The sequence below is a fragment of the Chiloscyllium plagiosum genome, chromosome 30 (assembly GCF_004010195.1).
Source record: "Chiloscyllium plagiosum isolate BGI_BamShark_2017 chromosome 30, ASM401019v2, whole genome shotgun sequence".
NCBI classification, from domain to species: Eukaryota; Metazoa; Chordata; class Chondrichthyes; order Orectolobiformes; family Hemiscylliidae; genus Chiloscyllium; species Chiloscyllium plagiosum.
In genome coordinates, this window is record NC_057739.1 from 36,281,020 (window position 1) to 36,294,478 (window position 13,459).

General features: G+C 40.0%; 1 protein-coding gene across 2 annotated transcripts in view; it reads right to left on the reverse strand.

Annotated features, from left to right (window-relative positions):
- fpgs (folylpolyglutamate synthase) overlaps window positions 1–13,459 on the reverse strand; it is a 41,824-nt gene that overhangs the window by 17,040 nt on the left and 11,325 nt on the right. For both annotated transcript variants that reach the window (XM_043720386.1, XM_043720385.1), the window contains exons 5-11: window positions 9,181–9,295; window positions 8,255–8,332; window positions 7,851–7,912; window positions 7,500–7,602; window positions 6,463–6,540; window positions 4,077–4,224; window positions 1,001–1,102 (exon numbers count right to left, since the gene is read on the reverse strand). In XM_043720386.1, the coding sequence (XP_043576321.1) occupies window positions 1,001–1,102; window positions 4,077–4,224; window positions 6,463–6,540; window positions 7,500–7,602; window positions 7,851–7,912; window positions 8,255–8,332; window positions 9,181–9,295 (686 nt within the window). The remainder of the gene's footprint in view (window positions 1–1,000; window positions 1,103–4,076; window positions 4,225–6,462; window positions 6,541–7,499; window positions 7,603–7,850; window positions 7,913–8,254; window positions 8,333–9,180; window positions 9,296–13,459) is intronic.

The following is a 13,459-nucleotide window of genomic DNA, read 5'->3' on the forward strand; positions in this document are numbered from 1 at the left end:
TTTTCATTATTATTGGCATTTGACTGACAACATTACAGTCCTTAAGATATTGAGGTTTTGGCTATTGAAATAGATGTTTCTTGTTATGAAGGTTACTGATCTCTTCATAGACTTAGGGTAAAGTGCCATGGGTATAAGGATTATATAGAATATAGACTAAAGTACTGAACTATCAATCCAAAAGATTTCAAAACCAACACAGCAACTGTGAAATTATACACTAAAACAGGAGAAAAGAAAAAGAATAATGAAACCTGGTGTCTCAGTGTACCTAAACTATTTCGTTAATTTATTTTAAGGAACAAATTTCACAAGATCTGACCTACACATGATGCTATGTGGTTGACTCTTGTAGCTTTTGAAATAGCATTGCAAGTACAACAAATGAATGTGTAGCCATTGCAAATAAGCAACATCACAGACAAGAAATACATCTACCATGCTCCTAATCTTGGGGAGCAATAGCCTCTGGACATTGAGCAGAAAGCGCTCTAGTTCCAGGATGGTGATCTTTAATTAAACTGTGCACATATGGCTCTAAACATAGTGAGCTCCACCAATGTGCTAAGCCTGAAAAGTTAAAGTTGATTTCAAGGTCACATATCCCAACAAGTACAATAATGGTAGTTTTTTTAAATCTCTGGGTGCGGTTGTGTGCTCATGCAAAAACGAAAGAAAGTAGGTTTATTCATCTTAAAGTTAGAGCTAGGTCCTGGAATAGTCAAGCACTTCATCCAATTCTCATATTCTGTTCTCTCAAGAGGCTATGGATACTCAGATTTTTTAAAAAAATACTCAAACTGAGAACGATTAGGCCATTTTTTCAGAAAGGATATTAAGGGGCAAGTAGGTCTCAGGTTCAAAATCATTTAAGAATGGTGCAGCAGGGTTTGACAGGCTGAACGGCTTAAACGCCTGCTCCTGTTTCACCAATCCTATAAATATTTACATATCTCCACTGATGTTCCATTTAACTTTACATAAGGAAGTGGGTTGTTACCATTTATCATTGGAGTAGTCAGGCAGAATCCAGAGCTGATGGGCGGTTGCTGCATCTCATATCTCTCAGCAAAGTTCAGAGGTTGTTGGAATGGAGGAAAATCTGCAAGAATCAAAATCAAAATAAACAAATTTACGATCAGGAAAGATCTCACACAATTATGAAATCAAATGAAAATCTGTAAAGTCATCACACAAGTAGAATCAAGCATCATTTTTCCATCATAGTGCTCGCAGCAGCTGAGGTTCTGGCTGAACCTTCACAGAGGCTATTCTGATTCAGTCTCCAAAAAAGGTATCCAACAACGGATTCACACCAGTTTGCCTCCAGCAACCATTGAAATAAGGAGCTACAAAATGGGTCCTTGGTGTAAGACAGCATCTTCTTGCAATTTAAGGGCCCATGAACCCAACTACATTTGTTAGAAGGACAAGTCAATCGTGGCACAAATTTGAAGACACATGGGCATCTTAATCCACAACTTAATCCACAAAAATGCATTCCGCTGGAATGTAGTCACTCTCCACCTTACTCTCGATCTGGCTTCCAAAGAATGATTTGCAGCCTACTCACTTCAACTGGCATTTCTGTCTGAGCGAAAACCAAATAGTAGACTGTATATTCATGTGTGCTATAACATAGGGCTGAATACAATTATACTGCAAGCCACTCAATCAGGGTTTCCTAGCCCTAAGGAGTCAGCTGGAAAATTTCAAGGGATCTCCTCGAGATAGTGATGAATGTGAGACTTGCATGGTCTGCTTACGTTTCCCTAATGAGGTTTTCAGCCCATGCTTAAGTACCATGACTATTTGATGCTGTGTTCTCCACTGAGGTAGATATAAGTTACTTCACAGCTGTAACACATCACCACTAACATCACTCAAACCTCAATCTTGTGCCAGTTTCACATTAAGTAAACAACACAAAAATAATTATGTGCATTTAATTATACAATATTTATACAGAAAAGCATATGTTGTGTTACAGACAGTCTGTGGAATCTTTAACACACAAGAGGGGGGGGGGGGGGTCTTCAGAAGTAGAATGATTGAGACTGGCTGAATCTACAGTGAGGACCCACTGCAGTTGGAAACTGAAGCCTTAAAATAATGTTTCCTCATCTTGTCAGACAAGATTATTCAGGTGCAGTTAAGCAATATACTGGTGGTTAAGGTGCAATAAAATGTTTACCTGTACACAACTAAAACACAAACTGTTCATCACCACAGCAAGCAAATTTGTTTTTTCTCAGGGACTGGACTCATGCTGAGATATCATCCCACAGCTAGAGACTCCTGTCGATTAGCACTAACACACCTCCACAACTGACATTGATGGATCTGACACAAACATAGGAAAATTTTTTGTTTTTAAAAATGCTGACTTTAAACCCAAAATACTCGTAAGAAGCTCAGTTCATCATCACCAATTGCAAACTATGAGATTCTGAGATATAGGAAATCTACCCACATTTAATCATTACCACTATCAGGACAGGCTTCAGCTTTTACCAAGCAATCCCAGTTTCAGTGACAACAGGCAATTCACTCTTAACCAGTGTTTAAAGAAAGACATTCCACAATATAAAAATGTTAATCATAAACTCCTGTAACTGAGGCTGGTTGACGCACTCTGTTACAACACTCAGCCATTAACCTCTGGGTTAAAATCCAAGAGCACGCAGTTAGAGTGCTACAGAGAATCATGTGCAGCTCAATTAGTAGCACTCTTACCTCAGAGTCAGATAGCTCCAGATTCAAGTCCCACTCCAGGACTTGGAGGTAAGATCAAGGCTTACACTCCAGTGCAGAGATGTTGTAGAACACAGAGAGACCTAGGGGTTCAGGTACATAATTCTTTGTAATTTGCATCACACACAAATAGGGTGGTTAAGGCTACGTTTAGCACGCTTGCCTTCATTGCTCAGACCTTTGGGTATCGGAGTTGGAACATTATGTTAAGGTTGTACAGGACATTGGTGAGTCCTCTTCCGCTGTACTGCGTGCAGTTCCAGTCACTCTGCTATAGGAAGGATATTATTAAGTTGAAGAAGGTTAGAAGAGATTTACCAGGATACTGCCTGGAATTAAGAGTTTGAGTTATAGGGAGAGGTTGGGTAGGCTGGGACTTTTTCTACTGGAATGGAAGAGGTTAAGGGGTGACCTTGTAAAGGTTTATAAAATCATGACGGGTATAGATAAGGTGAATGGCAGGTGTCTTTTCCCTCAGGTAGGGAATTGCAAGATTAGAGGACCTATTTTTAAAATGAGAGGAGAAAGTTTTAAAAAGGGACATGAAGAGCATTTTTTTTTTAAACAGAGTATAGAATGAACTTCCAGAGGATGTTATGGATGCATGTATGATTTTGTTTAAAATACATTTAGATAAGTACTAAATAAGAAATGTTTGGAGGGATATGGGCCAACCACAGGTAGGTGGGACTAGTTTAATCTGGGATTATGTTTGGTATGGAACGGTTGGACCATGCTGCAGGACTATGTTAAATCAAGGCCACATCTGCCTCAGCCAGTGGAAATAAAAGATCCAATGTAGTATTTTGAAGAAGTGCAAGGGAGTGCTCTCTGGTGTCCTGGTCAATATTTATCCCTTAAATAACTTCAGAAAAATCCAATTTTTTGAATATTGTCAATTATTTGTCGGAACTTGCTCTGCGCCATCTGGCTGTGGCATTTCCAGAAACAAGAAAAATGACTATGTTTAAGGACTTAACTGGCTGTACAGCACAGATGTTCCATTGGAAAGCAACCAATAATCACAAGGTATATGAATGCAAATCTTTTTCGTTTCAGTCAGATTGAGTATACGCTCAGTTTGATTTCAGCCAAACCACTTTTGTGACTAAACAACAGAAAAGGCTCATGGATGACTCTTAGTGGTACAAAAGGACATTAAACAAATCAGCCTTAGTCACAAGTAGGGATTAGGGTTTTTTTATTTCAGCTATCCCAAATTAGGGCTAGAGATGCAAACACATTTAACCTAAAATATGATCTTTGGAATCTCACTCCAGATAGCTTTCCCAATCCATTCAGTCAGAATGCCTTTTTCTTACCTGGGTGGTTATGATGTTGCAACCACGTCCTGCATAGCTGCAGCGCCAGAGATGCGTTGGATTTCTGATGTTCTCCTGCCAATCCCAAGCTCAACCTCTCCCCCTCAGACCAGAAATCCTCCAAATCTGGACAAAGCTGCAGGAAACACTGGAGCAAGAAACACAAGAAAGGAGTTCATTACACAGCCTTACTTTCATTGAAATCTCAGAAATACAATTAGCAAGTCACTCAAATCATTCCATCAGGGCACAATTACCCTCATTTAATCCAGGACAGAAGTGGGTACTGCAGATTAGAGTGATGCTGGAAAAACACAGCAGGTCAGGCAGCATCTGAGGAGCAGGAAGGTCAACATTTCAGGCAAAGAACCACTCTAATCTTGACCCTCATTTAATGCAGTAGAGTAAGAAGAAAAATTCAGATGATATTCCTGCTGGTGTATCCAACAGAAATGATAAGAGGATAGGACAAAAAAGCTTGAGCATGCAATTGTTGTCAGCACCTTCCCACTGTCTCCACTTTCACTCAAACAGACAGGACCCCTCAACGTGAATGATCGCCGTGAATGAAGATGAAAGCTACTACATGGAAAAATAGGATCCCAAGATCATAGATATGAGAATGTTCCCTCTAAATGCAAGTAGTAACTCAAGCATGCTGATCAGGATTAGCAATACAGCTGCTATGACCGACTTCATCACCTTGGACTAGGGAGGAAGGTCTGAGAATTCCAATTCCTCTGGATTCCAAGGCTGCTGCTAGACAATGTGGCACCAGAGCAAGTGTGGCATCAGATCAGGTACTGTTGTCCCTGTGATTAAGGAGTCTGCTCAGGTTTGCTGCCTACGTCGACCAAAAAAAACTGAACAGTAAGGGTCAATGGGGTACTGTTAGTCTCTGAGAAAGATTTAGCCAAATAGTGAAATAGTTCATAATTGGTAATTGTGCAAATTTGAAATGCAGCCTCAGGGACATGTGTCATCATTGCAGGTGGAGCCTCACAGATTTCAAAGGGATATTTCTTCAGAAAGGAATGTTCCCTCATTGAGAATGGAACTGATTAGGGGTAGTCAATAAGTTTTTGTGGGTGGAAAATTGTGCCTTATTAACTTGATTGACTTTTTAAAAGAAGAAGTGACAAAGATGACAGACGAAGGCAGAGCAAAGGACATTATCTATATGGGCTTCAGAAGGCGATCAACAATGTTCTGCATGGTAAACTAATTAGCAAGATTAGATCATGTGGAATCCAGGAAGAGCTAGCAATTGGGATAAAAAAGTTGCTTGAAGGTAGGAGACGTTGCGCGCGCGGGGGGGGGGGGGGAATGGTGGAGGGTGTTTATTTGGACTGGAAATCTAAGACCAGCAGTGAGCTGCAAGGATCGGTGGGTGCTGAGTTCACTGCTTTCTGTCATTTATAAATGATTACATAAAAATGATTTGGATGTGAATGTAGAAGGAACAGTTACTGAGTTGGCAGATGACACAAAAATTGTGGTGTAGTGGACAGCGAAGGTTATCTCAAAGTACAAAGGGCTACGGGCTGTGGAGTGACAGACGGAGTTTAATTTAGATAAATATGATATGTCATTTTGGGAAGGCAAATTATGGCATGACTTATACACACAATGGTAGGGTCCTGAAGAAAGTTGCCAAGCAAAGAGATTCTGGTGTGTAGGTTCATTGTTGTTTGAAAGTGAAGTCAAAAGTAGACAAGGTAGTGAAGAAGGTACATTTGCCTTTATTGGTCAGATCATTGAGTAAAGGAGATGCGGTATCATGTTACGACTGCAAAGAACATTAGTGAGGCACCTTTCAGAATACTGCATTCAGTTCTGATCTCTCTGCTAGCAGAAAGATGTTGTTAAACGTGATAGGGTGCAGAAAAGATTTACAAAAATATTGTTGAGGTAGGAGGGTTTGAGCTATAGGAAGAGGCTGAATAGGCTGGGGCTATATTTCCCTGCAGCATTGGAGGTTGAGGGGCGACTTTATAGAGGTTTATAAAATCATGAGGGGCATGGCTAGGGTGAATAGCCAAGGTCTGATTTTGCAAGGTTAGGGAGTAGAAAACTAGAGGGCTTAGGTTTAAGGTTAGAAGGGAAATATATAAATGGAACCTAAGGAGGCAACTTTTTCACGCAGAGAGTGGTGCGTGTATGGAAATGAGCTGCCAGAGGAAATGGAGGCTGGTAAGCTACAACATTTTAAAGCATCTGGATGGGTACATGAATACACAGTGTTTAGAGGGATATGGGTCAAACGCTGGCAAATGGGAATAGTTAATTTAGGATATCTCATTGGATTGGATGAAGGGTCTGTTTCCATGCTCTACGACTCTATAACTGTTTCCTACTCCCCCAACAACGCAGGACAACCACTCACCCCAATTTCCTTTGCTCTTTCTACAAGGACAGACATTGGACCACTGGGTTGTGAGACTGTGAACGCTGGGACGCCTGGCTGGAAAACAATGGAATAACATCAGTTTGTAATTGAGTCAGAAGCTGTGATTACAGAGCGAGACTGGAGCATGAAAGGGTATAGCAGAGATAGAAATGAACAAACGCAAGTTTATTTCAGAGGACATCGCAAAATGCTTCATGTTTGATGAGTTTAAGTTTAGAACTGACAAAGAAAAGACAAAGTTTTTCAGCTTTCATTCGCCGGGACAGAATCACAACAATTTCAAATCTCAAAAGGGTACAATGATTTATACTGCAGATAGTTCATCTATAACACACGTTTTATCAGCGCAAATTAACTCTAACATGAATTGTGGATGATCTTTGCGTAACACAAACTTCTGCTAAACGGGTATAATGGGTTTTCCTTAGCGCAATCTTCTACAGTGCGATTTCTGCTGTGGTTTCCCATGGTGCGATTTTCTATAGCACGAGGTTACCAAGGAACTATTGCGTTATACCAGAACAACCTGTACATATGAATAAGGTGCTGATTGGATGGCAACTGATCTCAAATAGATAGAGATATTACCATGGAGAATGGACCTGGGAACCAAGTTTTTGTTTAAGTTCAAAGTACACAAGTTAACTCTGATTGGTCAGGAAATAGGAGAGATGTATGACACATGGCTGTCCCAAAAGGTTTTGCTCAGTTGTTAAAATGCATAATGGAAGGATATGTTCTGTTAGAAAAAGGTTATATTTTTGAAGTACGGACAAATAGAAAATGAAAATGTTAAGCTTTTACCAAAATGCAAATTAGTTCAAAAGAGGAGGAGATTTTAAGTACATTGGTCAACGTGGACAATAATTTCAGTTCACAATGATACAGCTGCTGTTAAGTACCCATAGAGGCCACTATATGAGCAGATTCTTCCACAGGTAGGATTGGAAGACAGTGGATCAGGCAAGCCTCTTGTATTACATTGGTCAGATTAAGGAACTGTCTCCACTTACCTTGAAAATTCCCCCTTTCTGCCATGCAATTTTCTCCATGGTGTCTCCTAGGATACTGACATGATCGATCCCTAGTGATGAAACCCCACACACAACAGGGCGTCTAAACATTGCAAGGAAACAGGTGATCAGAATTCCACTCCCTTAAGGTTAGTGAGTCAATCTAAACAAAGTTACTTTGTCTTATTGAAACCAAGTAACACGGCTCTGCAACCAAGCTAGAGGACGAAGAAAAGGGAGCAAGAATACTGAGATGAATGGCGAGGAAGGATAAGAGAGAAGGAGACACACAAGAGGGAGAGGGAGAAAGAAAAAGACATCATCATTTTCAACCAAAGTAAAATCTGTTACCTAATTATGTTGGTACAATCATAGGCACCACCAATTCCAACCTCTATTATTGCCAGGTCAACCTGAGGGAACATAGAAATGAAACTCAAAATAATATTTTAGTTTGCAGAAAACTGTACCAGTATCAAATAAAATGTTACTGGTTCTGATGTATCAATACTAACCATTCCCCACACCCACAGCTATAGAGTATGCTTCTTCGGTCTAGAGTTGGCCCAGAACGAGGTCCCTGATTTCAAATCTCCAGTTGAAAACCTATTAATTAATCTGCCCCTTAATCTTGGAGCTCAAGTACAGAGTGTCCAACAACCTCACAAGGCTCAACAATAGGTCAGAGTTGCTGTCAAGAGTAACATTATACCACCTACATTCAAAACATGATGATTCAAAAACAAAGATATTACCTTCTCATGCAGAAAGATATGGAAAGCAAGGATGGTGAGAAAACGGAAGTATGCAGGCATGGCCCCAGAGTCAATATCCTTGATAAGGCATCAAAACAGAAAGAAAAAAAAAGGGTTAGAGATGACTATAATTTTTACATGCTCAGGTGACCCTCAAAAACTATATTTAAATGGTATCATGTATGTGGTGGGACTTGCGCCCAGGAGTAAGTGCAAGTGGAACTAGATAAAACACTGCTTGCAAAAGAACAACTCTTAAGCCTGAGTGTACATAGCATAAAAGCTAATGGAAAATAGAAGACTGCACAACTTTTCACAACTGAATCTCACAATAAAAACAAAAACTAAATTTGTTTGTGAAGGGCACTATATAATTGCAAATTGTTGAGCTGTCATGCAGCTTGTTTTAGATTAAGTCATTAAGTATTTGTCTAGAAACAAAGCACCAGCTCAGTGGGGTTGGAATATGCACTGTCTGCTGATTACATTGCAACACCAAGGCACCTTCCACCCATACCACCTGGACAATATACAGGAACACCCCAACTAACTCCGATACTATCCAAATGTGAATCAATAGTCAAAATCCAAGAGTTTCCCTAAAGCAGAATGGGAGCATCATCTTCTCAAAGACTGCAAGGGTTCAGGAAGGTAGCTCAACACCACCTCCATTATGGATATATATGCTACTTGCTTTCAATGTCCAAATTTTATAAAAAATATTTTGATTTATTCAAAAACTCAACATATTAACAAATGACAAAAGCTCGAGTGCCTCTCAATGGTTAAAGGATACCATAATACCCTAGTATAATCGAGGATCCTTCAGCAACACGTAAAAGTTATTCATTTTGGCAGAGCACAGAGAACCAAAATACATGGATTGAGAACGGTCACAATATCCAGAAGGCACATAACCAGCTTACCTTAGTTTCATCCAATCGGTTGTAAACCTGCCAGAAGTACTTTGTAAAGAGTTCTCTGCTGATTGGTTTGCCATTAATTCTGATTCTCTCCCTTACTTGCACCAGATGTGGGGAGCTATTTACAAGGAAAGGATGGTTAGAACACTACCTGGAAAAAGGCAGAGAGGGGAGAAAACACAATAGAGAAAAAGTGCATACTTGCAGCAGTGTTCCACAGGGATCAGTACTGGGTCCACTTTTGTTTGTCATTTATAAAACAATATAGAAGGCATTGTTAGTAAGTTTGCGAATGACACCAAAATTGGTGGCATAGTGGATGGTTAAGAAGGTTAGTTAATATTTCAAAAAGATCTTCTTCAACTGGTGAATGGGGTGAGGAGTGGCAGATGGAGTTTCATTTGGATAAATGCAAGGTATTGTACCTTGGTAAAACAAACAAGGGCAGAGCTTATACAATTAAAAGTAGGACCTTTGGTATTGTTGTAGTTCAGATAGATTTCAGGGTTCAGGTACATAATTCTTTGAAATTTGCATCACAGGGAGTCATGGTGGTTAAGAAGGTGTTTAGCATGCATGCCCTCATTGCTCAGACGTTTAACTATAACAGTTAGGATATCAATATGAGGTTGTACATGATGTTGGTGAGGCCTCTTCTGGAGTGCTGTGTGCAAATCTGCTCACCCTGCTTTAAGAAGGATATCATTAACTTGGAGAGGGTTCAGAAAAGATTTACCAGGATGCTGCTGGGAATGAAGGGTTTGAGTTATAAAAATAAGCTTGGCAGGCTGAGAATTTTATTTGGTGGAGTGTAGGAGATTGAGAAAATCATATAGAGTTTGTGAAATCATGAGGGGCATGGATAAGATGAATAGGAGGGTCTTTTCACTTGGGGGGGGGGGTTCAAAACTGGGGCACTTACTTTGAAAGGAAGCTTTAAAAAGGACATGAGGGGCAACTTTTTTTTAATACAGTGAGTGGTTTGTGTATGGAATGAACTGCCAGAGGAAAGGATGAATGCAGGTACAGTTACAACATTTAAAAGGCTTTTGGATAAGTAGTTGGTTAGCTTGCCGATCTGCTGGATTATCGTGCAAAGTTAGCATGATCAGTGTGCCTTCTGTAACATTATCAGTGTGCCTTCTGTGAAACACTGTTGTTCTGTCCACTTGGTTTTTACGTAGTCCGGATCATTGGGATATCACTTCTGGATCTTCTCTGCAATAGTCTGTACACTGCATCTAACTTTATATATTTGCTGATGGCCTTTTTGATGGAAAACCAGGCTTCCAATAACTCTCGAGTGTCTCTAGTTGGCTTGACCTAGAATGGTTACTTTGTCATCGTCGAATTGTTGGCACTCTTCGTCTGTGTGTGAAGAGATAGGGAGAGGGAACCATGTCATTTAGTTGCCAGCTGGCATTCGAAGTCGGATGGCTAGTTTTCCTCCTGTTTGCCCAATGTAGTGCTTGTTACAGTTGTTGCATGAGATTTTGTATACCACGTTGGTCCTAGATGTTATGGGTATGGGATCCTTTGTCCACACAAGTAATTGGCATAGTGTGGCTGATGGTTAGTGTGCTACCATAATACCAAGTGGCCATAACAGCCTGGTAATTAATTCTGATGTGTTCTTCACATACAGTAAGGTAGCCAATGTGTAGGTAAATACAGTGCCTGCTTGGCGTTGTCTGTTGGACAGGCGTCGGTGGACGAAGATGATGGGACCCAGTGTACAAACCCAGTGCAGAGAAGACCTGGAAGTGATACTCATCCCAATAGACCAGGCCACATAAAAACCAAGCGGGACAGAACAACAGCACTTCACAGAAGCCACACTGATGATGTTAACCAGCATGGTAATGAAACATCTGCACAATAATCCAGCAGCTCAGCAAGCTAACCAACTACCTCATCCACTAGCCGAGCTACAGATCTTCATGAAAACCTTAATACATTTGGATAAGTACATGAATAGGAAAGGTTTGGAGGGATAAGGGCCAAATGCAGGCAAGTGGGACTCGTTTGGTTTGAGAACATGGTTGGCATGGACTGGTTGGACTGAAGGGTCCGTTTTTCATGCTGTATGACTCTACACAGGTAGGGAAAGGACAAGTAGAGATTTGAACAGAAAGCTAGTGTGCAAGAAAGACAAGAGAGAGGAATGAGAAGGATGGATAAAATGAAAGCATTAAAAACAGAGCACTTCATCCACTTATCATAGAAGGGTGAAAGGACAAATAGAAAAATATATAATGAGGAGGAGAGAAAGAGGGCAAAAAAGGAAAGAAATGAAAAAAAGCAAAGATACAGGAAAAAATATGTTTTTTTTTAAAACAACATTGTTGTTAATTACTTGCTTGTGACCCTTACAGTACAGTTTAATACCAGAAAACTCCTGATAAAGCTTCAGTTGTGAGATTCCATCATCCATAACAAAGTGGAAAGAATCCATTTTCCAAATCAATTGGAGCCACGGGCAACACAATTCTCCATTTGTCTAGAAATAAACCGGCATTAGAAAACTAGCCCCAAATCCATGACTGTATAAGGATGTTGCAAGGCAAGTTTCAGACTCCCAATATAATTAGTTCATGATATAATTAACTTTTGTACAATGATGAGCATCGGTTTCCTTTTTATGGTTAGGAGAAAAAATGATATGGAGAAGATAGTAGCATTGTGGTTATGTTACTGAACTAGTAATTCAGAGTCTTGAAACTAATATGCCACAGCCATGAGCTCAAATCCCATCACCGCAGCAGGGTAATTTAAAGTGAACTAAACTAATTGAATTAAATAATCTGAAATTAAAAGTACACTTCAGAAGTACGTCCACAAAACTCAGATTGTCACAAAGTTCATCTGGTTCTATATGTCTTTTAGAAAAGGAAATCTGCCATCCCTGTCCAATCCAGTTTTGATGTGACTATAGGCTCACATTAAGAAGATTGGCTCTTAAACTACCCTGTGATTCCCAACAAGCCACTCAGTTGTACTGAACCACTACAGAGAAGTCCAATAGTACTAAAACCAGATAGATGAATTTTTCTCACCAACATCAGGTACCAAAGCTGGGTTAGCTGTCCAACAGAACAGCAAAATAACAGGCTGACATAGCTATATTCAAAATCATATAAAGATCATTACCATCCCTAGGTATATGTTCTCCCACTAGCAATACATTTACCGTGTCATAGATAGTAGCCATGTGGCATAGTCAGGAAGGAGTGGCTCAAGAAATACTCAACATTGACTGTTACCGATTAAGTCTCATGACATTAGATCAAAAATTCACAAGGAAATCTCCTGTTGATCATCACTCAGTTGATTATTCAGTACTCCTCCATGTTAAACATCATTTAGAAGCAGTACTGAGGGAATCGAAGATATAGAATGCATTATTAGTGGTAGACTTCAATGTTCATCACCAACAGTGATTCAACATCACTAATGGCCAGGTCCTAAAGAACATGACTGCCAAACCAAATCTACACGTGTGAAAGAACCATCATGAATGTTAAAATCTGCCTGTTGATGTCCATGATGGTGTAGGTAGACCATGGCAATATTATGTCTTCACACTGAGGACAAATTTTATCACATTATGTGGCTATGCTAAATGAGGTCCAGTAGCTCAAAGCTAGACATCCATGGGTCATCAGTAGCATAACTGTACCCAAACACTGCACAGTCTGTCATGGCATCAAACCAGGAAATCAACCTTGGTTCAATAAGTGTAGATGTGTGCTCTAGATACAGCATCAGGCATACCCAAAAATAAGGTGCAAACCTGGTGAGACCACAAAAGGTCACACACAGATAAAATAACTGAAGCAGCATCGCAGTCAATGATCATCTCCAACAAAAGAGAATCTTATCATCACCCTTTAACATTTAAAGGCATTACCATAACTGAATTCCCCACTATGAACATCCTGGAGTTATCTGAGATCAGAAACCGAACTGGACTAGCCATATAAATATTGTGGCTACAAGAGCAGGTCAGAGGCTAAGGATTCTGTAGTAAGTAACTCAGCTCCTGTCTCCCCAAAGCATGTCTACCATCTACAAGGCACAAATAGACCACATTAGGTACTAAAATAAATCAAAGAACTACAAACGTTGGAAATCTGAAACAAAAAAACAGAAAATGCTGGAGAAATTCAGTAGGTCTGGCAGCATCTGGGGTGAGAGAACAGAGTTAAAGTTTCCAGTCTGGTGATCATTCTTCAGACTCAATTCTGAAGAACATAATTATTGAACCCGATTGAGTACCTTG